Source organism: Nyctereutes procyonoides, unplaced genomic scaffold (genome assembly GCF_905146905.1).
Source record: "Nyctereutes procyonoides isolate TBG_1078 unplaced genomic scaffold, NYPRO_anot_genome, whole genome shotgun sequence".
Lineage (NCBI taxonomy): Eukaryota > Metazoa > Chordata > Mammalia > Carnivora > Canidae > Nyctereutes > Nyctereutes procyonoides.
The window spans coordinates 22,551,494-22,578,570 of NW_026575047.1; the positions used below are offsets into that span (position 1 = coordinate 22,551,494).

General features: G+C 56.4%; 1 protein-coding gene across 1 annotated transcript in view; it reads right to left on the reverse strand.

Moving 5' to 3' along the window:
- Positions 1 to 234: 234 nt before the first annotated feature.
- The window catches only part of WDR1 (WD repeat domain 1), a 43,539-nt gene continuing 16,696 nt past the window's right edge, over positions 235 to 27,077 (reverse strand). The window contains exons 4-15 of the mRNA XM_055326525.1: positions 24,760 to 24,907; positions 23,590 to 23,770; positions 16,078 to 16,155; positions 15,652 to 15,732; positions 15,080 to 15,313; positions 14,475 to 14,564; positions 12,546 to 12,700; positions 11,010 to 11,097; positions 8,134 to 8,244; positions 4,957 to 5,130; positions 3,214 to 3,358; positions 235 to 1,368 (exon numbers count right to left, since the gene is read on the reverse strand). Of these exons, the coding sequence (XP_055182500.1) occupies positions 1,262 to 1,368; positions 3,214 to 3,358; positions 4,957 to 5,130; positions 8,134 to 8,244; positions 11,010 to 11,097; positions 12,546 to 12,700; positions 14,475 to 14,564; positions 15,080 to 15,313; positions 15,652 to 15,732; positions 16,078 to 16,155; positions 23,590 to 23,770; positions 24,760 to 24,907 (1,592 nt within the window). The 3' untranslated portion in view covers positions 235 to 1,261. The remainder of the gene's footprint in view (positions 1,369 to 3,213; positions 3,359 to 4,956; positions 5,131 to 8,133; positions 8,245 to 11,009; positions 11,098 to 12,545; positions 12,701 to 14,474; positions 14,565 to 15,079; positions 15,314 to 15,651; positions 15,733 to 16,077; positions 16,156 to 23,589; positions 23,771 to 24,759; positions 24,908 to 27,077) is intronic.

Consider the following 27,077-nt stretch of genomic DNA (forward strand, 5'->3'; position numbering starts at 1 on the left):
TCAAGTTTAGGCCCAGAGAAGGGAGGTGAGGTGGCCTGGGTCACACAGCATTCTGGCAGTTGGGATGAGGATCCAGAAGTCACGGTCCCTTCCTGGGGTTTCTCTCTCCTAACTCGGGTTCCTGAACCGTATACCTCTGAGGCTGCAGGCCGGGGAGAAGCCACAGGGTCCGACACAGCTTTCCACATCCCCTCCCCCGCAGGCCCCCCGCCACACAAAGTCAGCGATCCACAGTGAAGAGAAAGACATTTAATCACTTCTTGGTCTTATCTCTTAAAGCGCTCAAAGTGTTTTCACAAGTGCAAAGGGAGCGATTGCTCTCAGCCAACATTTACCAGTAATTCCAACACACGCAAAAAAACTACAAATCACCGTGCTTTATACTTACTTTTAATTTCTGCACTGAAAAAAAAAAAAAAGAAGGTGAAAACCATGACAGGTTAGTTTACAGTGACGTCACCTCTGCCTTTAAATTAACCTTTGCTCTTGGGGGCAGAAGGAGGAAAGAAAGACAGGAACACATCAGAGTAGGAGAGCAAAACAGTGGCCAAGACGCCCGGGTCTGGCTAACTCAGGCTCCGAAAACCCGGAGACAGCGGTGCCCTCGGTGCGCTAGCCTGTAAACACGGACAGGCGACAGTTAAGATACATTAAAAAAAAAAAAAAAAAAAAAAAAAATCCCACAATTCCATTCTTAGAAATCAAGCACAAAAACTGACAGTGAATACAAGGTTCACGAGTGTGCCCTGCTGGCCGCGGAGGCCGCCACATGGTGTGGCACACGGGCCCCGGCCCCGAGCGGCACCTGCTCTACACAGAACCCCAGGCCTTGCTGAGCTGCCACGGGCGCCCCCTCGTCTCGCCAGCACAGGGCGTTCTGCAGGTCGGGGACAGCCTGCCACTGTGGCCTCCCCGGACAGACAGCAAGAGCCGCGGGGGTGGGTCTGTGTGCTTTGGAGGCTCTGCCTCTGGAATGTTCTGCACCGGGGCTGGGCTGGGTGGGGGGTTTTAGTTACGCTCCACAAGTTGTTTAAGTGCTTGTTTTATTTTTCATGTGCAAACTGTCACTGTCTAAAGCTTTCAGAAGGACGTGTACAGATAGGAACACCCTGCAGAGAGACGAGGGCACTCGAGTGAAGGCCCTCCCTCCTGAGCGGGTGGGGGGCATGGGGGCGCATTACAGAAATATTTAGAGAAATGATGTGTTCTGCTGCGGTTAAGCTCTAGTCCCTGATTCGGTCTGTCCAAAGGAGGGGGGTCCTCAGTAGCTGATTGTCCATTCTTTGACGGAGGCGTCATGGGAGGTCGTGACCAGCGTGTGCTCATCCAGCCAGGCCAGGCTGCTGACGTGGTGGAGCCGGTGTGCATCTAGGGAGAAAGCAGGCACTTAAGGGAAGCCCAGCATCTCCGCTCCCCCACTGCCCCACACTAGGGGCACAGGACAAGCTGTGCCAACACCAACAACTGGCCCTCAGAGCTGACTGTGGGCTGCTGTTCATCAGACCCCTGGCCCTCTTCACAGAAGGGTGAGCATCTGGAAGATGGAAGGTGGGTGCAGGTCTTCTCAGCCCAGCATCCCTGCTCTCCCTCCCAGACACAGTACCATCCCGACAATCAGAAACGTCCCTTGGGAGATAAACTGCTCCTCCCACAAAGGGGTGAAAAGTCTTTCTTTTGATGCATAAAGCAACAATGCACAGAAAATACACAGCTTCCTCGTCCATCTGCTGTAATACGATGGGGAGACAACGAATAAAGGCTGAGAAACCTCTATAAGAAGTGGACCAGTGACCAGAATACCCTGAGAAATCCCCCCTGTAAGAGGTGCACCAGAGATGACCAGATTCCCCCTCAGGTTTCCGCCTCTACCCACAGACTCCAGCTGCATCGTGACCTTGCTGGGTCTTACTAGAAGCCTCACACACCAGCAGGCCCCAGACAACGTGTCCTGTGCCGCCTCCAGCCTGGCCCTCCCATCCGGCTGGGGCTGCAGCCTGCCCGTGCCCTCTCTCCACAGCAGGTGCCAGGGGCCTAGAGGTGGACTCAGATGGATTTTTAAATAGAAATCATCCCATTTGTATTAATGCCAAAGGCTGCCCACTTGGTAGATAAGGACGATGGGGAGTGGACAGCACATGAAGGCCAGGGAGGAGTGGTTCAGGAGAGAAGTGCGGTCACAGGTGGCACCGGGACAGGAAGATTTCTGATCCACCCTGGACAGGTGCAGTCCCTCTTGGGGCCACGAGCCACATGTGACTAGAGCCCTTGAAGTGAGTTATTGTAGAAAAACATAGAAGAAATGTAGAAGAAATGTTACATGTAGAAAATATATGTTGGGCTAAATAAAACTTACTATTAAAAAAAAAACCCAAAACAACAACAACAACAAAAAAAAAAAAACAGATGCCTGGGTGGCTCAGCAGTTGAGCATGTGCCTTCAGCTCGGGGTGTGATCCTGGGGTCCTGAGATGGAGGCCCATATCGGGCTCCCTATGAGGAGCCTGCTTCTCCCTCTGCCTATGTCTCTGCCTCTGTGTCTCTCATGAATAAATAAATAAAATCTTAAAATAAAATAAAATAAAAATAATAAAAATAATCTAAAAAAAACCAACAAACAAACAGGTGAGACTATTCTTGAATGGGGCTGCTAAAAAAAAGGGAAGTGCACATGAGGCTCTGTTACACTCCGACTGGGCACTGTCGGTTGTGGAGAGAACCTGGTCAGCAAGTTAATTCAGGGGTGGAGCGGGGGAGAGGAGTGCTGGGGTCTAAAATGTCTGTGTCTGCCCCTCAAAATTGTATGCCGAGAAAGAGCTGAGAGCACGAAGGGGATCAGTGCCTCATTACGCGCCCCGTGGAGCACCGCCCTTCCTTGTGTGGGAGGCTCCATGAGAAGTCTGGGACTGCCCACCCCCTATCTGGGCCCTCAGCCTCCAGAACCATGAGCAATAATTCTGTGGTCTATAAGCTGCCCAAGCTGCGGTACTTTGTTATGGACTAAGAAAGAGACATCAAGAGGGACCCCCCCCTCCATGTGCTAAGGCATGTGCCTGGGGTACAGAGACCACCTGCCCACACGCTAGGAACACGCACGTCCTCCATCCCTCTGAGGGTCTAGTAGGGGCCCGCAGAACAAGAGCCCAGAAGCACAGATGGGACCCTCGGGCCCCGGGGACAGCCTCTCTAAGGAGCCGAGGCAGAAGCGAGAGTCACCTTGGATCTTGACCCTGGTCTCGGGGTCACTCAGGGTCCAGACGTACACCATCATGTCCATGCCACCGGAAGCAAAGTGCTCGTTGTCTGGTGACCAGGCCAGGCAGACGATCTTCGCGTGGTGTCCATAAAAAACGTTGTTCTCCTAGTGGCGGGTTGAGAACAGAGATGTAGCAGGTCAGGGTCTGGGCCGGAGTGGCGCAGGTCATCTCCCCCGGCCCGCAGTGACCACCACCAGGGCCGACGTTTATGCAGTGCTTTCTCTGCCAGGCACCTGGCACGCCTCACGGAGGCCTCATGAGGACCCGAGGCGCCCACTGCTCTGTGATGAGGCACAGGAGGGCGCGGCCCAGCATCAGGCAGCAGCAACTACGGCCCCAGGAGCCCAGAGGGCCTCCATCACAGCACACAGCTTGCGGTGCCAGGTGTGCCCACTCTCCTTCACGGAGCTCGGCCCAGCCAGCGGACAGAGCAGTGCAGACATGAGGGCTCAAGGAGGCCCCGCCTAGGGTGGGTGGCACTCAGTGAGTGTCTGGGGCAGCAGAGGGAGGCCGGCCCCCCTACCCGACACCCACCCACTACTCTGCAGCCCAGAGCGAGGACTCTGCAAGCTGGGCAAGGACGCTTTAGGAATGCTTTCTCTTCAGGGCATTCCATTTTCTTAATCCCCAGAAAGGGTCGACTTGATGATTTTCTTTCTCCAGTCTGCCTGTTTTGTGCTGTGTTGATCCCACTCTGTAGACTGCTGACTTGGCATGCCCTCAACAAGACTTCAGTTGTATATGAAGGAAATCACTTAAAATGAGTTAAACACAAAATCTGAGAAATGCAGTTAAGGGACAGAAGGAAACCTCCTGGGAGGCGGGACATTAGGCCGATGGAGGTCCCGGCTACAGGTTTATGTCCTGCATTCACTTGCTCCTTCTGTCAGAATTAACATCATAGCATCAGATAGGTTAAAAACAAACAAACAAAAAAAACCCCAAAACCCTCAACTCTAGTTAATAACATATAAGCACAAGAATTTATGGGGAAGTGTATGGATGCTTATAATTTACTTTAAGTACACCCAGAATTGAGATTATCGGATGGGTAACCTAACACAGGGAGATGTTAATGGCAAGATCTGGGTGGTGAATTCTTTTGCCTCTGCTGCATTCCAAAACCATCCAAGTGCTGGGGGACCGATGGGGTGCAGGGCCCAGGGACCGGAGACCCTCCATCCTGCAACCCCCCACTCTGGCCAACAAGTGACTGAACCCCTAACAAAGCTCAGTCTGTGAACCAGACTGCCAAGTCTGTCCCACGATGAAATGGAAGGCTCTCGTCCCTCGGCTGCCCTCCCACGCCCAGGTGTCTCTGCACCCTGGTCTGCCCTCACCAGTCCACTGCCCAGTGCCCCCACACGAGGCTGTGCCGGGATGATCTGAGTTCATCTTCACAAGACTTTAAATGGCAATGAGACTTGCGAAGAAAACCAGGTCCCCAAAGCCAGGAAGTCACTTAGCCAGACAGCCCAGGTGGACCAACCAGCCTGTCTTCACAGCAGGCCTCGCTGCCGCCCAGGGCCCTAACTTCCCGGAGGCTGTTCTACACCACTAACAAAACCACCAGGTCCTGGACAACAGGGTACGCCGCCTCGTCCCACAGCATTCAGCTCCAAGAGCAAGGAAGCCACAAGTTCTTCTGCAAATGCTGATGACAGCAGGGAGAAGCCGTGCTCTCTGCAGCCCACCCACTCACCGAGTAGCCGTCGGCAACACTGAACACCGTGACCACCTTGCTGGCATCACACACAGCGAGGAAGGCGCCATCATGGGAATACGCCACGTCGGTCACGGGGCCCTTGGCCTCCAGGACCCGGCCTTCGTCCTTCAGCGTGGTGCCCAGGATGGAGTACAAGCGGACATTCCCGTCCTGCAGGACAGAGGGGCGGTGAGTCACTTCCCGATGTGCTCACTGGGGGAGCACACACACGAGTGTACACATGTGCGCGCACACACACACACCACACACACGCACACGCTCCAGACGCCCCCCTAAGACTTCTCAGCAGCTCCCACGGAGTACTCAGCAGTGCATGAAAAATTACTCCAGAAGGTCACTACAATGCTGAATGCTAGGCGCCCCAATTCTGATTCTGCATGTTTGGGTGTTCAAGACTCTGCCCTGGGATGCCTGGGTGGCTCAGTGGTTGAGCAACTGCCTTTAGCTCAGGGCATGATCCTGGGGTTCCAGGATCGAGTCCCACATCGGGCTCCCTGTGAGGAGCCTGCTTCTCCCTCTGCCTATGTCTCTGCCTTCTCTCTGTGTCTCTCAGATTAAAGAAATAAAATCTTTAAAAAAAAAAAAAAAAAAAGACTGCCCTTTTTCATAAACACTCCAGTAAATTCTAATCCAGGTGTCCACAGGCCAGACATGGAGAACCACCTATACATGTGTAAGCGCTCCAGTGAGGGCCCCTGGTCTGGCTCTGTCCCCTCCGGCCACATGGCCCTTCTCAGCACCCAGCAGGCTCCTTTGGGAACGGATTCATTCTCTGACCAAGACCCCTCTGTCCAGCCTGCTGTCTCCCATCCTTGTCGTGACCCAGGCACTTCTTCACAGGGAAGGCACACCTGCTCTTTTAGAGGGCCTGTGCCACTCAGCCCATGGGCTGTCCCCTGGAGCCCAGGATGCCCATGGGATGATCTGTCTCTACCCAGCTCTCCTTGGCCGGAGCCTCTGAAGGGGTATCTGACAGCTCTGCTGGCAGTTCCGCCTGTGCTGGGAGCCTAGCCAGGCTGACACCCCTTGGGCACCTCCCCTCCAGGCCAGGGAATACCCAACTTCATGCCTCCAGAGCCTTGTCCAGGTTCTGGGATTGAAAAATGATGGGCAGACAGAAGGAAGAGGGACAGATGGTGTACTTGTGAGTGCCCAAGGCTGCCCTGGGAGGCCGATCGAGGACCAGCCTGCCCTCTTGGGGTCGCTGAGCTCTAAGAGAGGCAAAGTTAATCCAAGGTCTCCCAGCTATGTCCACGAAACAGCCCTGGCTCTGCCTCTAACACAAGAGGAACAGCTCAGTCGGCCCTGCAGGGTTTCTGAGCACAGATGCCCTGGAAGTGACAAGCCCACCTGATGCCTACCCGCAGCGGAGTCTGGGCTCCAGGTCTTGCGAGTAAACTGCCCACAAGAAAACCATTCCAAGGAAGGAAATGGCTATGTTCACAGACTACACAGAGGTCATCACGGAAGGCACAAGCCACCAATGTCCACCACCAGGCTAAGTGATGGGACACCCACTTGCTGGAATGCCATGAAAATCAATGGAGACCACTAGTGTGTGCGGGACAAAGGGGAAACTTGGTACAAGCACAGATGTGTCTTGTGTGATCACGGAGATTCACAGGCCCAGGGTTCGCAGAGCACCAGGAAGACGAGAGCTGCCAAGACCTTGAGGTGGTAGCTGAGGGGACGAGATAGTCATCTCTTTTCAAGTGAAAAAAAGTAAAAGGTCAAAGAAAGAAGCAGGGCACAGTGCTACGGCCCTGCAAGGGGGAACACCAGGTTCAAACCCCACGTCTCACTGTGACCTCCTGCCCCAGGACCACAGCTATGAACAACTCTCTGAAAAAGGGAAGGCTGTTTCTCAAGACATGCCAGAGGGCAGGTATTTGGGCAAGAAAGGGTGACGGGCCCCGAAGGGACCAGCAGCACTGCTGAGGTGCAGGCCTATAGGGACAGCGTCCGGGCAGAGCACGTGCAGGAGAGCAGCGCCGAGGAACCCGTGGGAACCAGGGAGGCTGCTGCCCAGTCCAGGTGGGGCTGCGTGATAGGGAGATGCAGCACTCCATGGAGGAGCAGCCACAGACAGGACGCATCTGACCCTGGAAACAGCTTACGTGGGTGCAAAATGGTAAAGCCCACGTCTTACTGCCACCAAGGATGACAGCAGATGAGAAGCTACGATGCAAGGACGACGAGCCCTGCCCTCTGTATCTGGGCAGTGGTGGCTGACTTGGCGTCCATGGGCTCCCTCACCCACTTGAGCAGGCACTCTGACCTGCAGTCAGAACACCCAGTGGCCTGTCTGGCTGGTCCTCCTACAGGCTGGATGCAGGGTATCAAGGATGATTTGAGGCTGGAGGCGGGACCGCCTGGTGAGCAACTGGAGTGGCCAGCGAGCGCAGAGCTGACGCATCCCGCAGGCCAGGTACCGGGCAAAGCGCTGCCCACGTACCAGCCTTTCATCAGCCTTCATGTGGCTATGTGAGAACGGCCATGGGCCTCTTGGTGGGCAGCTGGCCACAGGGGTCTTTGAGCGTCTGGGGAGCAGGTGGTTTCATAGGAGGCACCTGCAGGTGACCCCTGGGCTGGCCTCTGGTACGGCAGGTGCTGCTCAATGCTGGCTTCCTTCCTGGCGGGCGTGAAGGTCTGTCATCTAGGCTGCAGAACCCCTCTGTCAGGGCACCTGAGCCCCTGGGGCCGGATGGGACAAAGGGGGCTGGTCTGTAAAGCACTCAGGACTCGGCCTGGTAGGCAGGGACCACTGGGTCCCTGCGGCTCTCAGTTGAGGGGAGCAGGAGTCCACACCGTGCAGGACAGATGTCTGCAGTGAAGGAAAGCCCTGAACCACTGCGTTAGTGCTGCTTCGCCAGTGCTAGGAACCTTCTAGCCAGAGTCCTACCTGCAACCAGCCAGCCCAGCTCACCCATGCAGGTCCTCGCTCAGTGAGAGAGGTCACGTATGCCCCAAGCACTCATGCGGCTGACGGCCGAGCGGCGCCGTCCCAGACCAGCCCCTGCTCAGGGCTGGACCCTTGCTCTCCCACCACTTCCCTCCTGTTCTACCTCGGGACAGCTCCACACTCACACAGCGCATGTCACCCCCAAACCTCCTGACAGCCAGGGGCAGAGGATGTGAGGGACAGGGACTCACCGTGCCCCCGACAGCCACCATGTCACCGCTGGGGTGCACTGCCACAACTTCGGGCTCGTAGCCTGGGTTGTCGATACTGAAGCACTTCTTCTGATCCTTGAGCAGGACGATCTGAAAATCATAGACGGCGGTCAGGGTGCCAAGGCCCGGGACAGGGTGCTGAGGCTGGGGACAGACCGCTCGGCCCAGCTACGGGCTCCGACCCGGAGCCTGCGGGAGGTGGGGGCCCTGTGACCCTGCATGGTACTTCCTCCCTCATCAGCCGTCAGGGACAGTGACTGTGCCTAGTCACAGAATCATAGTAAGGATGGGCTGCTGTCATCACCACGAGCACGGACTTCTCAGGAAGACACTGGACACCTGAACTTCCCTTCCTCTCATTACCCAGTAAACAAGCTTTGTGGGACGGCACCCTCATGAGGTTCTAGAGAACACAAGCGTTTCTTCACACAGTGAAGAACAAGGCTGTAAAGCAACACAGGGAATGAACAGTGCAGGATTCTAAGTTCTGGCTTTCCAGGTCTAAAGAAACCCCCTTTGCAGATCTTCCCCGTAGCACATAAAGCATCCTGTGTGCGCCCCTGTGAGCGTCTCCCACAGCTGGGGAGACGCTGTTGGTACCCGTCTTCCAGACAGAAAACAGGGTCCCAGGTGTGGGTGCTGAGAACGGACAGCAGAGCTGGGCCCCAGGTCCACAGAAGCTCCTTGCTCCCAACCAGCCTCCCACCAGAGCTCGCCTCGTCCCTGGAAGCAGGGTGGGAGGAGATGGTGATAGCAAGACGGCTGGAGGCACCCAGCCCACCGCGCCTATGCGGGCTTTCCCCAGCCAGCACCTGCTTGCTTCCCCCTGACTCCAGCTGGCGCAGGACAGGGTCCCCAGGCGGGGTTGAGGTGTGCCGGTGTCCAGACCCTATGAGGACCTGCACACAGACAAACTAGGGCATGATCCTCCCACAGCCGCATACTGCTTGTGGGGACAGCTTTGTCCTAAGCCTCAGCCTCCCTGGATAAAAAAAGTCCTTAATAAAAGCAAACAAAAATAGCAGCTAAATTCCACTTAGCGTGTGCCACATGCTAATAGTACTACACACACTCCGCCCCTGGAGATGACAGGATCACCGCCTCCCCCACCCCTGTAATGGAGGAGAAAACAAGGTACAGAGAGAATCACAGGCCCAAAACCTTACAACTCTCAAAACCAAGCTGGGACTCAGAATCCCTGGCTACCACCTGGTACCTTCTGCCCTCTGGTGCTCACAGAAGAGGCCCTCTGTGCCCTCCCCCAACGTGCCTCTCCCCCTCCTGCTCCTAGCTCACTGGACTACTCCCAGACAGCATGGCCTAGATTTGTGACAGCTCTGGCTTCATCCCATTGTACCCCTGCCCAAGCTACCAGCTGCCCCACAAAAGGCAGGCAGGCCCCCACCCCCACCCCCAGGCAGACAGGTGGCAGCACCCTTGATAAGATCTACTATTGAAAACGCAGGCTGAGAAACATTCGCCAGCCCCTTGGATGACTCAGGAAGTGGATTTACCCATCCGACAGCTAAGCACCAGGGGTACAAGCATTTGCTGCCACTTGCCTAAGAGGTGAGACGTGAACCTAGCTGTTTCCTGAGCTAAAATCACGGGCCCCTCCCAGCACATTCTGCTGACCCTCGGACCTGCAAGGAGGGGTTCTACAGAAGCCTCCTACCCAGGGCGGGCAGAGAGCCAGGGTAGCAGTGGCACATCACAGAACAATCGTGCACTCCTGCGCCGTGAGCCTTGGAGGGCCTTTCAGGACAGTAAACTGGGGCCCGAGACACGGAGCCTACCCCATGAAGAGGCAGCCCAGCCCCCGTGCTTCTAGAAGGCTGCCTTTCAGAGCCCCCCCAGCCCCCATGCTGCTATGGCTCTCCGCACACTCATTCCAACCGTTCCCCCACTGACCATCCAGGCTGCTGGCAGTAATTGCTTGGCAGAAGTTCCTGCTATCTAGGACACACACAAAACCAGCCTACCCGGAGCAATTAAGTGCACCGAATGGAGGAGGGGTGGCGGACCCTGCATGGCGGCTTTCTTCAGCAGGGTTGTCTCTCCTCCCATCAGGGGCTCGATCACACCTGCCCTCCCTGATCTATACCCGGAGATGCCCGGGTCTACTGACAGATGCCACCTCATTCGGAACAGTATGCTGTATGCAGTCAGTGGTCATGCCAGGGTCTCAGGCAAGGGCACTTCGTTCCAGAAATTCCAAAGGAAAGGTGTGGGGATGACCTGCCTTGAATGAGAACCCAGGCTGCAGAGCTGGGATTCCAAATCCCATTCTGGCCCTGGGTGCGCCCTGCCGTGTGGCCTTGGGGAAGTCACCAGATCACTGTCCACCTCAGCCTCGTTTACAAAAGGAACCTGCAAGGCTCCAAGGAGCCTCACGTGTACTTCCTCATAAGCCTCCCTGTGAGCTGTCAGGGAGCGGAAAACCAGAGCTCAGAGAAGGTGAGGAACATGCATGGAGTCACACAGCTCCGAGGCTCAGGGCTGGAAAGACAGCATTGCTCCTGCTGGGCCCCCAGCAGGCCCCAAGGGCTGACAGACACACAAGGAGGCTGATGCCTGACGGCTGCCTGGGTTCAAATCCCAGCTGTGCCCTCTGCCAGCTGCAGACCCCAAGCAAGAACTTACCCTCCCGGTGCCTGTTTCCTTATGTGTATAATGGGGAGGACCCTGTGCCTCCCAGACTGAGTGAACACACATGCAAGGGGTGCTCGGACAGACATGCATCAGAGCTCCCACCGAACAGGACGCCGGTGGAGGATACATGTCAGATGCGGCCGCCCGCCAGCAGCGTCCAGCTGCCCTGCCACTCCTTCCAGCCAAACTGAAGTGGACCGTACCTGCCCGATGCACACGACTACAGCGTAGCCTCCAGGGCCGACAGCCACGCACTTTGGTTGCACGTCCATCTTCACAACTCCCTGACCACTGGTGGAGACAAGGGAAAAGGCGTTACGTCCAGCTCACGGGGGCTCGGCGCTGCACACCCACAGCAACTCAGGGTTTAGCGAGTGGAGATTCTGCTCCATCCACACCGAGAGAGCCAGGTGCTAAAACCTAGGACCCATGAGAAAGGGCTCCCAGCTCCAGGGAAAGAGCGAAGAAATCCTGCAGGGGCTGGGGGTGGAGCGAAGAGGGGGCAGAGGAAGCGATGAAGTGGGGAAGGGGGGGGGCTCCTCTGCTGCTGTGGTGTGAGGGTTGTCCACCACCCCCCTGGGAAACCCCATCCCGATCTCGTCCTGTGTCCATCGGCCACACCCTGGCAATCCCTATGTGGAAAAGGAACTGAGCCCACCTCCTACTCCCATGGTCACAGCCACTCAGCTCAGTAGGGTGACACTTTGGAAGAATCAATGGTTTCACAGATGAAAATCATGTCTTCGTTTTTGGCTAATACCATGAAAACACGTTCTTGGAAAAATCTTACCCACACACATGTGCGTGTGCACACACGTGCAAACTTCTTGAAAATAGTAAACTAAGGAAAATCCCATGTGACTGGGCCAAGTGGGGGGGGTCCCCATGGCTCAGCCTCAGGGTCCCTGTCCTGTGAGGCAGTATGTGCAGTGGGAAGGCTTTCACGGGGGCTGTGCTAATGCAGGGTCGCCAGAGGGCAGCATGAAGAGGAAGGCCAGGGCCTGGTTACCAGGTTCTGGGACACTTTCTGCACTTTTCATGAAGCTTGACCAACTCATAATTAACGCCCAGTCTGGCCAGGCAAGTGAGGTCCATGCAGCACCTTAGTGAGGGCCGCCAACATGTCCTCCCCCATGCAGAGCTTTCTCTGCCCCTCTTGCCTCAAGCGAGGCAAGCCCAGGACAGGGGTCTGCGTACTGAGGACAGCAAGGGTGTGGGGGCTACAAGTGCCAGTCCGTACTTCCACGAGTTAGACCCTGCTCTCCGTCCTCCTCACTGTGCACAGGAAACTATAGATTATTTGCTAACAGCTACTACCCCAGCTCCAAAGATGGCCAATCCAAGGCACCGGAGCCAAGCCAAACCACACTGCCACTTCCGCGGATCACCTGGGTGCCTGTCTGTCCTTTAGAGCACCTGCCATGTGTCAGGAGCCTTTGAGGGCCGCGCCGGGCCTTCTCGTCCATCTCCTGTTACCTTCCTTTGCTGATGAGGAACAGAACAGGGAGGGCATGTGGGCTGAGATGCTCCGCCTGGCTTCCCAGGCAGAGGCTAGACTGAACACCATCCCCACGGGCCACCTGGACTCTAACCTGGCCCTGGCCCTGGCCCAGGGCCTGGCCACAGGAATAGTATTCGGGGGGGAGCAGTGAGAGGAGCAAAGTGCCCTCAAGAGCAGCACGCAGTGCAGGCAAAGGCCTCCTCTTCCAGGATATGCTCCCGCCCCCGGCCGCCCTCACCTGTAGTCCCTCAGCGTGAGATTGGTGTACCGCACTGTGTCATCCATGCTGCAGCTCACCAGCTGCCCAGACTCGTCCACCGTCATCCTGGACACCTGGTTCGTGTGGCCCTTCCCAGCAAAGGAGTCATTCTCCCCTGTCTCTGAATCCCAGTAATGTGGGGCGGGGGTTAAGGAAGAACAGTCTCCTGGACTCAGGGTAGGCCCCACCGGGAAGGCCTGGCCGTCCCGCATTCAGGGCAGCATATTTGGGACAGGACTGTGAGCACAGGGCCTGAGGGGAAGTCTACATGGCAAGTCTAGGTCCAAGTTCCAGAACAGATGTTCCGGTGAAGCTGCGAAACAGCCAGGCCATCAGTAGGCCGGAACTGGACCTCCTGCAGCAGTGCTGCACAAGGCCAAGGGAGCCAAGCAAGGAGGCGTGTGGATCCCTGCCAGCTAGGGGTACCCACGGATCACAAGCTGCCCATGATGGGCTCCTGTAGTGAGGAACAGCTGCTCACTGGGCGCTGCACAGCTGAACCCATGTTTACTCTGCTCTTTGTGGCGTGCTGTCAAGCTCACGACCGTCTGCAGGAGGCTGGCTGTCCCGCCCTGCTCAGTGGGTGCCAGCCAGGTGCTGCCAGGTAGCAGCCTGGAGCTGACGCACCCAGGCAGGGCTGGTTTACAGACTGAGTCGGAGGTGCTCAGGTAAGAGGGGTGTTTTAAGTGATGAGATTTTTCTTCCACAGAAACAACTGGCAATCTCCTTTCAAATGAAGATTCTTGTCGCCTTTTGAGAGCCACGGGCATGCTCCACTGAGGACATGTTCTTGTGACAGAGACCCCAGCACTTGATACCCAAGGACACATAAATGTCTGAGAGCATCAGAGGTCATGCCAGGGTGCACTGGCGCTGGAGTTGGGGAAGATCTGGAAGAGGAGGCATAGCGCCAGGAGGGGAGCCAAGGCAGGGCAGCTGAGATGGCATGACTGCAGACTGGCACGCCGCACCAGGAGGGGCAGATCGCAGAGCCTTCTCTGCCCCTTATGTTAATGCACCCCCCCATCCCCCCACACTCCCCTCCTTACATTTTATGGGTTAGAGAGGGACTTATCTGCCCTCCTACCCCAGGACTGCAGGGAGACCTCCCTAGCCTGGAGCTCTCTTGTGGAAACTGTGAAGCCCCACAGGGAAAAGTCAGCTCTGCAGAGATGAGAAACATGGGGTTCCTGGACAGCCCCTGCCAGGAGGTAAGAAGCATGTGGACTAGGACACGGTCCATACAGGTGCAGGCCTTTCACGCTGCTCCAGGGCCCCACTGTGGGCAGCAGAAGAGAACTGCTTGATGATGCACCTGTGGTGACTACCTGCACCCCACTCTACAGACAACAGTCCTGGGAGGAGGGGGGATACCAGCCCCAGGGGGCGCAAACACACAGTGGGGGCTTAGGGGCAGTTTCAGATGCCTCTAGGGAAAGTCTCTTGGGACCACAAATACCCCACCAGGAGAAGGGAGATGCAGGTCCCAGTCTCAGCTGCTGCCGACAAGTGGTGTGACTCTGGGGAAGGCACCTGAGCATGCTGAGCTTCTGTTCTCCATTTCTAAAATGGGGACAGTGCTGACAGGTTGTAGGTCCTACTGAATCCAGACTCCTGGCTCATGGCTTGTGAGCGGGACTGGGCAGTACTAGGGGCTCGGGCGGGAGCAGCAGCTCCCTTCAGAGTTGAACAGCCACCTACTGCTGCACAGGGAGAAGTGACCCAGCAGGTGGAGGCTGCAGCCTGGAGCCAGGGGCCCCCAGCATGGACACAGCGCGCCTGAGCAGCCGTGGCTGGTTGGAGCCCTGCTGCCGCCACCTGGCTGGCTGGGCTCCCAGCTCCATGGGGACAGAAAAGTCCCCTCTCTCCTGCCAGTGGCCCTGGAGCCAGCTCTGTGAGTCAAAGGATATTAATGTGTCCATCGTGGCTCCCGGAGTAGATATACGACTTGCCGCCGTTTTTGTGCACCGTCAGACACTGGATGGATTTGCTGTGACCCTGTGGAGACAGACGGACGGGGTGGCATGGGCTGAGAACATGCCATTCTGCCTCTGCGACCCGCTGACCGCCCTACATGGACTGTGCCTGGGGGGGGGGGGGGGGGAGACGAGGCAGAAGACCCTCAACACTGCGCCTGAGGTCAGTTCCAATACTGTGCTGCCCGCAGTGTGCCCGCAAACACCTTCCAGGAGCCATGGCCAGCTTTTCCCCAGCTGACCGAACCTCAGCATGCAGCCCTTCCCTCCTGGCTGGCTCTTCTCCGCAGGACACAGGGACTCCTGATAGCAGGGTGAGGGCCACTGTCCCAATCCCCGTGGCCCAAGGGCCTGAGCCCCTAGCCTCCTTCTGCTAAACTCACACATTCCAAAGCAACTGGCATCTTGCCCCTGACCAGACCCCCAGGGCCACCGGTGCCCCACTCAGCCTCACGCAGGTTCTCCCCTTCCCTTGCTGGGTGTGCACCTCTTTCTGCCAGCCCCTCCAGGCAGAGCCGCTGCCCGGCGCAGCCTTACCTTAATGACCCGCAGGGGCTTGCTGGGGTTGTTCTTGTCCAGGTAATTGATGTACCCAGACAGGGAGATGCTGAGGAGGTGGTCCTTCTGCCACAAGCAGCCCAGCTGCTGGTCCAGAACGGTGGAGCCCATTGTAAACGTATTGACGACAGAGTTCACATTGACGTCCCAGATCTTAGAGGTTTTGTCTCCGGAAGCAGAGAGCAAATGGGTGCTATCAGGGCTCCAACTGATCTACTCAAATGAAACCATGGGCTACATGTCAGCGAGCACAGAGCGGGAAGGGGCTTCTGAAAGCAGCCCACCCCACCCACCACCTCCATTTCTGAGCAGGGAGAAGCCAAGCCCAGGAGGGACCCGGGGGGACCGGTGTCCAGGTGCCGGCTCCTACCGCTGGCTTCTCGAGGCCACAACACCCTTTCTGTGTGCCCCTGAAGCGCTCTCCCACCGCCCCTACCTCAATGCCCCTCACACTTCACGCTTTTAATCTCCCAAGTTGTGAGCCAACAACTGCAAACATGGCCTCGGCCCCGCCAGTCACAGACAGTCCCACAACACAGATCCGTACTCACAGCGTAAATGCCTCCGTCATGAGCCTTGTCTCCTCCCAGGGCACACACTTTCTCTCCTGTCTTTCCGTCGTAGATGTAGATCTTTCAAGGAATAACACACATGTGGGTCACAGGTGGGAGGATGCTCTCACCAGCTGGCACTCGAAATGAGCTCTTCCTTGTCCCTGGCTCTACCGTCAAGAATTTGCTACTGTGACTCTTAAAAAAGGAATCTGAAATACGTGCTAACAGGCGGAGTTTCCAGCTCCATTTAAAAGGAGAGAAATGGAAAGGGGTCCCCCACGCTGTGATGACACAGCCCAGGAACCGAGCGCTTCCAGGAGGGGGATGAGGGGAGAGTCCTAGTCCCTCCTGGGAGGTCTGTCTGCCTGGAACAGCTGGGAGGCGGTCAGATGAGCCCCCACTGCACCGGGCCCCGGGCCTCACCTGGCCATCTGCACTGGCCGTGGCAAATCTGTTCCCATCAGGAGAGAATCGCACACAGTTGACAAAGCGGTTGTGGTCCTGCAGGAAAGCGTATGCCTAAGGTTATTCACCTGATGACAGGAGGTTCTAGGAGTTTCCTTATGAAATATGCAGTCTGCTTCAAACATCTGCTCCGGCTGCCAATGTGAAGTGTGAGTCCATGGGAAGACCTCCGAGTTTCACTACACAGCCCGAGGCGGCTCCTGACTCACTGGGAGGTCTGCTTCAGCCTGCCTGCCTTGGCCCAGGCCCATCTGTGCCAGGAGGCTGTCCCCCCGCTAGGCCTCCCCTCCCCACGCTTGGTCGCTATGCTGGGTTCCCCTCATCCTCATCCCCAGCCCAGAACCCTAGGCCTCTTCCCTGAGTCTCCGAGCCAACACACAGTAGGTGCCCAGTGGGATCAGGATGGAGCAGACCTAAGGGAGGTTCCGAAGAAATTAAACAATGGTCTTGCATTTTCAGGGAATAAGACTCCAAATGATCTCCAGGAATGATTCCCTTTCCCAAATAAGTAAATTCACTTTCCTCCATCAAGGGTTTGCCTAAGAAAATATCCTCTAAACACTCCCCCGCCCCCTTCCCCACCTGCAAGCCCCCTTTAGCAAACTACTGACTCTCCTCAAGGTAGGAAGGGCCAAGGGCTTCGGCAGGTATCAACACCTAACCTCAGGAAGACCACCGCCGCCCATCCCCTGCCCACACCTCACCCTCCAAGACCAAGCACTGAGCGAAAATCAGAAGCTGCTCTCAGGAAGGCTTACACCTGTCTGGGTCATGTTCGAGGCGGAATCGTGAAGTGGTGCTAACCTGTGCACAGAAACCTCCTTAGGAAAGAGGGTCTGTGCAGATGCAATCGAGTTACAGTGAGGTCTGTAGGGCGGCCCTGATGCAATGATTGGTGTGGGACACAATGCAATTGTGTCCCAACTGAGGGGGATCAAAACAGACACAGGCAGGGGGTGGGGAGGGAAGAGCATGTAAAGATGGAGGAGACCAGGGAAAAGAATCTAGGAGTCAGGGGAACACAAGCCTGCTAACACCTGATCTCAGGCTCTGGCTTCCAGAATCGGGAATAATTTCCCAATGAAGCCCCTGGTCTGTAGTACTCTGTTATGGCGGCCCCAGGACACTAACAGGTAAACACATCATCTGTAGCGCTCCTGTAATAACAACCCTCCAAGGACACTATGCTCGCTGCACTGGTGAAGACACCCAGGCCAGGAAGGAGAAATGGGGGCCAGGACCCTAAGGAGGTGAGCCACAGAGCCAGGATCAGAGGAATCCATGTGTCTGCAGAGGTCCACCGGGAGGGGGAGCAGAACAGTCATCCCTAAGTTGGAGTTTCCCTGGTGTAGGTAGCTCTGGTCCCGTGGAACCACGAGACTGCCATCTCTACCCGCTGACACTTCTAGGCCAGGCACCTTGGGCCCCACGGCAATTGGTCCAGAGCTGGTGCACAAAGCCAGCCCCGCATCCGGCTCTTCAGCAATCCCATCACTTCCCTCAGCTGACAAGGCCAGAAGCAGCTAACGCTTCATGTCATTCAGAGGGATCCCTGCAGGGGCAGACACAGAAAAGCCTGAGCACTCTGAGCCCCGTGACACTGGTGGCTTTCTGTCCTGCCTCCTCTAAGCGAGCACTGTTGTGGGGCTGAACCGTGCTCTGACTGAAGAGCCTGTCCTCTGGGGCATTGTCATCAGTGCCTGTGACAGAGATGGGGGGGGGGGGTGCCTAGTGGCTTCAGCCTGAATGTGGCCCTGGTTTTGTGACCACTGCGAACAGTCCTGTTACTAACAGGCCACCCACCTGCCTCCCAGGGCCCAGCCTCAACCAGGCCAGGTCTGTAGGGTGACAGCAAGGCCACGGACCTGAGCTTCTGGCTGTGCTCATCTGTGTCAAGGCTGACCTTCCCTGCCTGAGGTGTTGTGCTCCATGTTTCACAGCAGGTGCAATCCACCAATCCAAACCACAGTGGAACGGATCTGCTTTCAAAACCAGGATCTCTCAAGCCCTCCTGACTGTCTGCTTCCACCACTGCCCCAGTCACCCATCACCTTACTGCTGCACAAGCCTTGGGGAGCCTCCAGGCTCCTCCTAGGAGACAACCAGGGTCAGAGAGAACCTGAGTCTCGTTTCTCTTCCAGAACTCTCGACTCGACTACACTGCCTCTGGGGCCTGGGCAGGCCGGGCGCCTTGTGGCAGAGCCACCCAGGTCCAATCCTTACTGGTCAAATGCAAATACCACCGTGGTAGCATCCACCCAAGGCTACAAGGGAGCTGGCCACAGCTGACCCAGGGAAGTAGGGATCCTATCCCCAAGAACTGGGATGCCCAAAGAATACACAACAGATGGAGCAGATCATCTCACTCCAGTTTTGCTGCTTCCCTGGCTTCAGGAATGTTCCTATACCCCAAGCCCAGCTCACAAGTTAGGATGCCCTCCTGAAGAGACCCAAGCCCGGCACCTGCCCACAACCACCCAGTGGCCAGAATAATCCCATTATGATACTGCTGTCTCTCCTCAGAAAGGCCTTCTCCCCTGATCATCTGCCTCCATCTCTCTGGATCTGGTTCCTCACAGTACTCAGCATCCCTGACATTTTAGGGAGCATTGCGTATGATGGGTTTGTGGCCATCCTCTGCTGAAACATGGCATGGCCCTCCTCAGGCCCCGAACAAGGCAGCCTTTTGGGCAAGCCTGGGTTTGGTGAGGGCCAGAAACAGCAGATGCGCCCCTCCCCCCTGGGACTAGGTGCTATGTGAACCCAAGGTCTCTGGCTTTAGAAACTCCTCTCCGTCAGCTTTTCCCGCAGCTTGAGCCAAGAGTCCAAATGAGCAGGAAACTACTGTCTGCTCCTGAAATAGCCCACTTAAAGGGAAACAGCTGGGAACAGCCCATTAACCAAAAAAGTGAGGGCTAAAAATAGCCTATTCCACAGGGAGGTGAGGCCTGAGTACAAAGAAGGAAGGGTCTGGGGGGTAAGGTACAGGGAGGGTCCAGACACATGCCAGGCTTCCTCTGGTGGCCCAGCCCAGCCACCACCCACTGAGCTAGGGCTCACAGCCCCTGGCCCTTCTCATGCTCCCTGGAAGAGTCACAGCACCACCCTGCAGGCCATCCCCCGATGTGGAAGGCCCTCGGTTTCTGGTCCACACCTGCCCTCCCATCAGTCACAGCCGACAAGAGCTCTGGCGGGGACCGAGTCAGTGGATCCTCCCTAGAACCCCCTGCTGTCACTATCCCTCCCCCATCATCACCTGACCCACAGTCACCCCTTCCTGACACTGAGAACAGAGTCCTGAAGCCATTAGGTAATAAGTAGTGTACCTGAGCCCATGTCACGGATAGGGTCAGAGCACCACTGGGCTCCATGGCCTGACTCCAGCGAGCACAGGCAGACGAGCTGGTGTCAGCTCAGGTGTCCCCTCTGGGAGCCCTCCCTGGTTTCACTGGCCTCAGCTGTCCCCTGAATGTACAATTGCTATTAACATACTGAAATGCCCTGCCCACCTGTCTTATTCCCTGTCATGAGTTCACGGAGGGAGAAACAGGCTCCCATGTCTGTGTGCACCTCCTCATCCTCCCTGAGCTCAGCACAAGCTCCATAGTTGGTGCTCTGAAAATGGGTTCCCGTCTTCACCTGAAACGGCCTCACCTTCCTTCAGAGGACGGTCCCCTCCACACCTGGCTTCGCCCTCACTCTGTGAAGTCTTCCCCGTAAGGGGCTTGGAGGGGTAGCAACACATCCTTCGTCTGCTTCAGCTTGGCTGAGAAGCACAGAAGTGACCCCCCTCCTCTGCCTGCCTCTTTTGCCACCCTGGACAGGCCAGTTCAGCTACCACTTTGCTCTAGAGAAAGGGACAGGAAGCTTGTCCATGTGAGCTTGGCCAGGCCACTCCCCTGCCGTCAGCCACAACCTGCTGAGGAGGAGACCTGCCCTGCCAACCCCCAGAATGACAGCACTAATGCACCCATGGCTCTCTGAACAGCAAGACCAGCAGATGCAAGGGTGGAAGGCAGAATGGCTAAGGATGAGGCAGGGTATTGTGTGGGCCCCATCCGGGGTCAGGACAAAGCAGGCACCTGATACAATTTGAAGGAACGACATTGCTGCTTCTGCCCCGTTGTGAGTCAGGAAACAGGAAAAATAGGACCAGAAAATCCTGCGTATCAGAGCTCCAATTTTAATTAACTGTCTAGAAAGGCAATGCCTCTAATGATAGCCAAGACGGATTTCTAGCTAAACTCACCTCCGCTGTGTAGAAGGAAGTGGGGCACCCCCACCTAGAGCCACCTGTGATAGGTGAGAGCACGTAGGTGGCAGGGGACAGCCACTCCGGGAGCAGCCGACCACACCACACAGCACGCCTGGGTGGAGAGGACACACCAGGTGTCCCCGCTGCCATAGGTGTGCTCAGTCTGCTCTCACAAATACAGACTGGAAGTTTCCACTTTCAGATCACACAGCCATAGACTGGACAAACGGGCCCTAAGTAATTGAGTGCCGACTGAGCAATCGTTGAATGAGACAAACTATCCTATTGACCGTAACACCTGGCTGTGGGACAGGACACAGTCTTCCCAAGGGCCTGCTCCATAAGGGGCGTCCACGATCAGTCCCAGCAGCCAACCTGCTCGGCCGACAGAAGAGGAAGCACAAGGCCAGAGGAGGTTGGGTCCAATGCCCCCGAGGGCTAGGTGCACACACAGACAAGGCGGGCAAGCTAGCCAAGCATCTGTTGCAGGGCCGAGAGAGGCAAGGAGAAATTCTTGCTGCAGAAGCAGGAGTAGGTAAGGGCCTACCTGCCGCTTTTTTCTCAGGTCCCCCAAGGGACCTTGTCCACAGAATGCTAGAGGCAGACAGAGGCAGTGAGGCCCAAAGTCTCCATGCCATATGGTCTCCTATGAACCTTGGAAGCCACCTCCCCAGGTGGCCCACGGCATCTGTAACGTGGGTGGGCCGGGGCCTATTCCGTGTAAAGGGTCCTCCATCCCATCTTCCTGCAGCCTCTTGAGCCCACAGCACATTTAGGCAAAAGGAAAACTAACACTAATTGACCGCCTGAGGGCCTAGCAGAGTCTGGGTGAAGCTGATCCATGACTCAGCTCTGGAGGAACCAGAAGTCTACGCTCACTCTGCACCACGTGAGCAGCCGGTTTAAGCCAGTAAACTCTAGAATAAAAAAGAAAAGCAATTCGACCCCCACTCAGGCTAGCAGGACGGACAAGTGGGTCTGACTTGAGAATGTATGGTCACTCTGGTTTGTCTGAAATAGTGCTTTCACTTCCCCTTGGGTACTTGCACCACCACTGTTTTACTTTAGCATGTACTGAACTTGAGAGCACAATTTACTCTTTTTCAAGGCAACAATTTGAGGGCAACCCCTCTGTGCTCCGGACATGCTCACCCCTTATCTCACGGTGTTAAACACGGTCAAAGGAAGACAGCGAGGAGCTGGAGCCTAGACAGGCAGGCAGCCAGCCATCCACTACAGCTGTACCCTGGGGTTTCCAGGGTCCAGGGCAGATATATGTGGGTAAGTCAGACTGATCCACACGGTTGTCAACAATTTACAAGGCATTGTGGGTTGGTGTGGGGGGCCCCGAGTGTTCTCCCATCCATTACACACTGGCCAACTGAGTCTGTTAGAATCTTCTCTGACAGAAGCCCAGAGAACTCCCCATGGACACTCAGACGTTCACCAGCATCTCACATCTTCCCACAGCTCTGTGGGGCCATAGGGGGAGGGCCATCACTGTCCCATCTCCTGAGGGGTCCAGACACACCACTAGCCCATCCAGGGGTCACAGAGACAGTTGCAGCGCTGGGCTGCCACCCAGTGTCCCCCACTCCTGGTCTGCAGCCAAGTCCTTACACAAGACCCATGGGTGACAGGCTCCACAGGCAGGCTTGAGGGCAAGGCTGTGTGCCCATCCTCGACACAGGTGCCAGTCTGTACCTGACACCCCTGGGCCGTGCTCTCATGTTGGAAAGGAAGCCAGAAAGAGAAAGAATATTCCGGCTAAGTTCCCAGGAGAGCACAAGAAGAAGGCTGACAGTATGGTGAAGTGACAGGCTTTCGCTGACTGAACTCAAACCTGGCTCTGCTTACTTGCCACTGAGCTTGCTCTGTGCCGGGCTCGGCCTACATTTGCTAAGAGGAAGTGATCTTCCTCTTCCCCCAGGGTGGGGGTTCGAGCCCCACCGGCCTATGGCCCAGATAAACCACGTGAAATCAAACAGTTGGGGGGGGGGGCGGAGACAGCCTCCTATTGCCACAGAAATGTCCTATCTCCCTCCTCCTCCCTCTCCTGGGTGCCAGGCAGGCTGTTCAGTTATCTAACTCATCCCACAGTACCTCTAACCTGCACTTAGTAAATACTGACCTTGAACCACAGCCTTGGACAAAACCCTCACCGCCCACCACCTGGGCAGCAGCCACAAGAACCACGGCAAAAGGACCTCCGAGCTGCACAGCCCGCAGGGCACAGAAAACTTGGCTGTGCTTCCCACGCAGCCAGCCTGGCCCTGGCTCAGGGGCCCTGGGGATGGAATGGAGTCTGTTTCACTACCAGCAGGGGACCCCGCAGAGCCCTGCTGTACCTGAGCTGAGGTGTGCACTGGAAATTCTGCCCACGGCCCGAGTGCTACCCTGTGGGGACCTGCTCAGGAAGTGGCATCATCCTTTCCAGCCACACCCTGCCCTCGGTTTATGAATCACTGCATTCAATCGTCCAAGTAAACAGTCCCTACTGAGTCACTTTAAGGACATTTTCTCATTTAATCCTTGATGAGGTAGGACAGGGAATGGCTCTGGACCCGTAGGCAGCCCTGTGCAGTTAAGTTCATGGTTAAAATGCACTAATATCGATGTCCCCCACACCCACCTTGTAGATGGGAAAAGTGAGGCTGAGGTTGACCTTTAATCCAACCAGGGAGGAGGTTCAGAGCTGGGACACTCTTCTAAGGCGTCTTCTACAGGCAAAGCATCTAACTCTCCACATTGCATGTCACATTCCAGCTGTGACCCTGCTCTCATCATCTCACCAGAGGAGACAAGTCCAGGTGTCCCTGGAAGCTCACCAGCTCCACCACTGGGGAGGCTCAGCAGGTCTCTAGTTGGCGGAGCCAAGCCTGGGTTACCCCTTTCTAACAAAGGCTCTTCTAGGCCAGGATGCTCTCCTGATCACAGGGCATCAGAGATGCACCTTCCCTGCAACCCCAGAAACACAAAGGTCTCCCAGGGTGGGCCCCTCCCTGCTGAAAGCACCCTTGTTGGCCTGTGCACAGGGCCACATCGGCCGGGGGCTAGTGTGCTGTCCCCCCATCACCTGAAGCTCCCCTATAAACTCCACTTCCATCCACACATTCACAGCATCAATGGCACGTGCCCACAACCCTGCCATCGGTATCTGCAGGCCTAGACTGCTGGTTTCACATGCAAACCACCCCAGGGGGCAGTCCACTTACGCCAATTGTAAACTTGAACTTGAATGGTGGCCCCTCAAAGAATGCGGCACAGTTATCATCACTGCCCGTGGCCAGCCGATACGGTCTGCTCTGCTTGATGTCCACGCTATTGATGACCTTGTTGTGTCCTGTGATCTCGCCCACGGAAGAACCACTGTCCCATAGGAAGACGGCTCCAAACCTGTACCCAAAGAGAGGACCACATAAAGAAAACAATCAGTGCTGGGAGTGATGGGGGAGATGTGGGCTGCCGAATGGCCAAAGCCTGGGGGTGGAGAGGGGAGACCCACCACAGCTGCGGCTGGACACACCGTGGTTTCGGCTATGTGCCGTATCTGTCAAAGAATCCGAGCACGGGCGCCCCTGGCAGGGACTGGACGTCTGCGTCTATGTGGTCCACGGCCAACAAGCCTCCCATGTGGACAGTCCCCTACAGACACTTGCCAGGGCTTATCAATTTCCTAACGGTTTCATTGGGCAGTATTTACAAGCTGCCATCGCTCTGAGAAAGGAGAGGATACCTTGCTGTCAGCAGACACCCAATGAAAATGTACTGCGGGGGTTACTTTGTGACTGAATGAAAACGAATTGGTTGGACCAGATGACCTGGAAACAGTGGAAGAACTGCCACCTGCAGGAGCACACAGTAAAAATAGCCTCTGAGTAAGGGAAACAAGGTGTGTGCCTGCCAGGTCCAAGTGTTTGCCACAGCCGTAGTGCCCTGGAGGGGCCCTGACCCGTGGTACTGACCCTGCTTGTCACTGGACCCGAGTACAGCCACTGCCGAGGGCCACCCTACCCTGTCTCCACTTGTCCCCTTTTCCTATGTAAGGTTGCACCACCTTTGGGGACGTGCCCAAACCCCTTGCAGGCATGTGTGGCTGTGTGGTCTGCTGGGAGGGACCCCAAGGATGTTCTTCAGGCTCCCTCCCACTTTCTCCCTTCCTGCTGACTGGAGCGTGAATGTTCCAGGAGGTGAGGAACCAAGGATGTCAGAGACAGAGAGGGAATGTGCCTGGGCCCCAAGAGGCCAGGCCCCGTGGGAATGCACACACACTTGTCCAGGTCCAGGCTGGCACGGGTATCACTGTTCCCCTCCCAGCCAGGACACCCAGGAGGAAAGCAAAGACAAAACACGCGGGCAGGGACGGGCCAAGGCCAGAGACTCACTTCTCCCTTCCTTCCCCGACCACTGCGATCCTCTTACTGTCTTCTGTCCAAGCAATGTCCTTGATCTTCCCAGCAAAAGGCTGATACTCATACTTTAAGAGGTGCTCCTTCTGCGTGGTATCCCAGATCCTCAGCTTTCCAGATACATCTGTGGACACAACAGGGTGGCGAGAGCCAGGTTCATCACTGGGCCAGGGCCGTGTGGGCACAAAGCACACCCACACAGCGCGGTCCAGGGGTTCACAGGCTTGCTGGAGTTACCCCACGCTGCAGCTGGGAAGAGGAACCTGTTTCAGGTAAGCAAAATGTACCACTGGTCAAGCAGAGCCTGTGGCCTCTGTGAGGACCACTTCTGGGCCTCTGCAGTTCACCAGCCATCAGCTGAATGGCGAGCCCTGTGCGGGATCAGAAAGCCAAGACACACCAAGGCACACCCCAAGGCATCAGGAAGCAGTCTGGTTCTAAAATGCTAGTAATCTCAAGGGGGGATCAAAATGGTAGAAGGGCCTTGGGCAGCTTTCTTAAGGTCTGGGACTGAAGTTCTTTGTTTGCCAAATGTGACGACAATACTAGTGACAGCTGCCTCTCCAGCGCAGTGGCTGAGCTAACAAGGAGCAGAGCTGTGTGTGGCTGGCGCGGGCCATGATTTGCATGCAGCCCCCACCTGGGCTCCCCTCCAGCGCCTTGTCTGCACCCTCCCGCTGGCACCCCCGCATCTACAGCATCTAGGGCAAGGCGCATCCCACAGCCCAGATGACTGAGGTGTGAGCAGGATCCTTGTGTGAGGCACGCCAGGAGGGTGGTACTACAGGCAGATCAGAAGCCAGGCCTCTCCTCCGGGATTAGTAATAAAGGAACTAATAAAGGAAAGGGATGGGGACGGAGAGGCACACCCTTCCCTTCCCAGCAGGATCCTGTCACCAAGATCTGAAACAAAACCCAACATAGCCCTTTCCAAATTAGCATGAGGATGGAGGATTTTACACTAACTCCTCAGGCCAGACTGGGTCTGGGGACAAGTCCTCGCAGTAGGTAGGCTCCCGTGGGTTCCCAGGATCCCCAGGCCCACTTTAGCACAGAACAGCTTCTGTCTTCCCATCCAGGCCGCAGAGCTGAGGGAGGAGACAAAGGCTGCAGGGCCCTCCACGGGTGGCAAGCACCACCTTACCCCTACAACTGCACCTACCAGAGGAGAAACGACAGTGCCACCTGGGGTGGGGGTGGTGGACTGCTGCAGAGAAGGGAACACGAGTTAGCATATGTGCAGTCTCAGCCTAGCACTTGGTTATGCTGTGGGTGCTCGCTGCAAGCTGGCCATTGCTCTGCAGGCCACCCGAGACCCGGACTCACCCAGGGGAGACTGACTGCCATGTGAGGAGCACTACCTGAGGGGCCCCGGGGGCCCTCGGCCTCTCCAGGTGAGGTCCAAGAAGGCTGCCTGATGGAAGTGAGTTCCAAAGATGACCTGGAACTAGGTAAGTCCCTAACAAACAGGCCAGTGGGAAAGGACAGGAAGAGGCAGAGGCTAGAGCATCAGAAAAGGAGCAGCACTGTGTGTGTGCAGGAAGGACACACGTGTACACGCGGTTTTGTGCTCACACTCACGCACACATTAGGCCGTGTGGTCAGCCAGGCTCAGGCTGGTCCAAGGGGCTCTACAGCCCGGCGGAATCAGCATCCACAGCTCAGGCTGACGGGGTCCCACCCTCCTGGACAGGACGGAGCCAGCTTTCCTGCCTCCCTGGGCCCCTGCCAGCCACTTCCTGCTCCTCAGGGCTGCTCAGGCTCCTCTCCAGGCTGGCACCAGTCATCTTCCCACTGCCTCCCCGGGTGGGCCCTGCTTGCCCCATGAACCCTTCGGAGGAGGGCTGACAATGGCCCATACTTTCAGGTGTACAACTTAGTGACTCGCCAGGCTGATACATTACGCTGTGCACAGAGCAGGTGTAACTGCCATCTGACCCGATGTATCTCCCGACTGTGTTCCCCATCCTGCGCCCTGTATCCCCAGGCTCCCTCATCCCATTCCTGGAAGCCCGTGTCTCTCTCCCTCCTTCCGCCCCTCCCTGCTGGCAACCACCCGTGTGTTCTCTGTATTTATAGTCTGATTCTGCTTTTGTTTGTTCTTTTTCCTTTCTTAGATTCCACTCCTAAGTGAAATCATACAGTCTTTGCGTTTCCCAGTCTATTTTACTTTAATACCCTCTAGGGTCTCCCATGGTGTCTGGGATGGCACGATCATCCTCCTTTAAGACTGCATCACGATGCAATGAAACGCCGGGACACCTGCACCCCGATGTTTCTAGCAGCCATGTCCA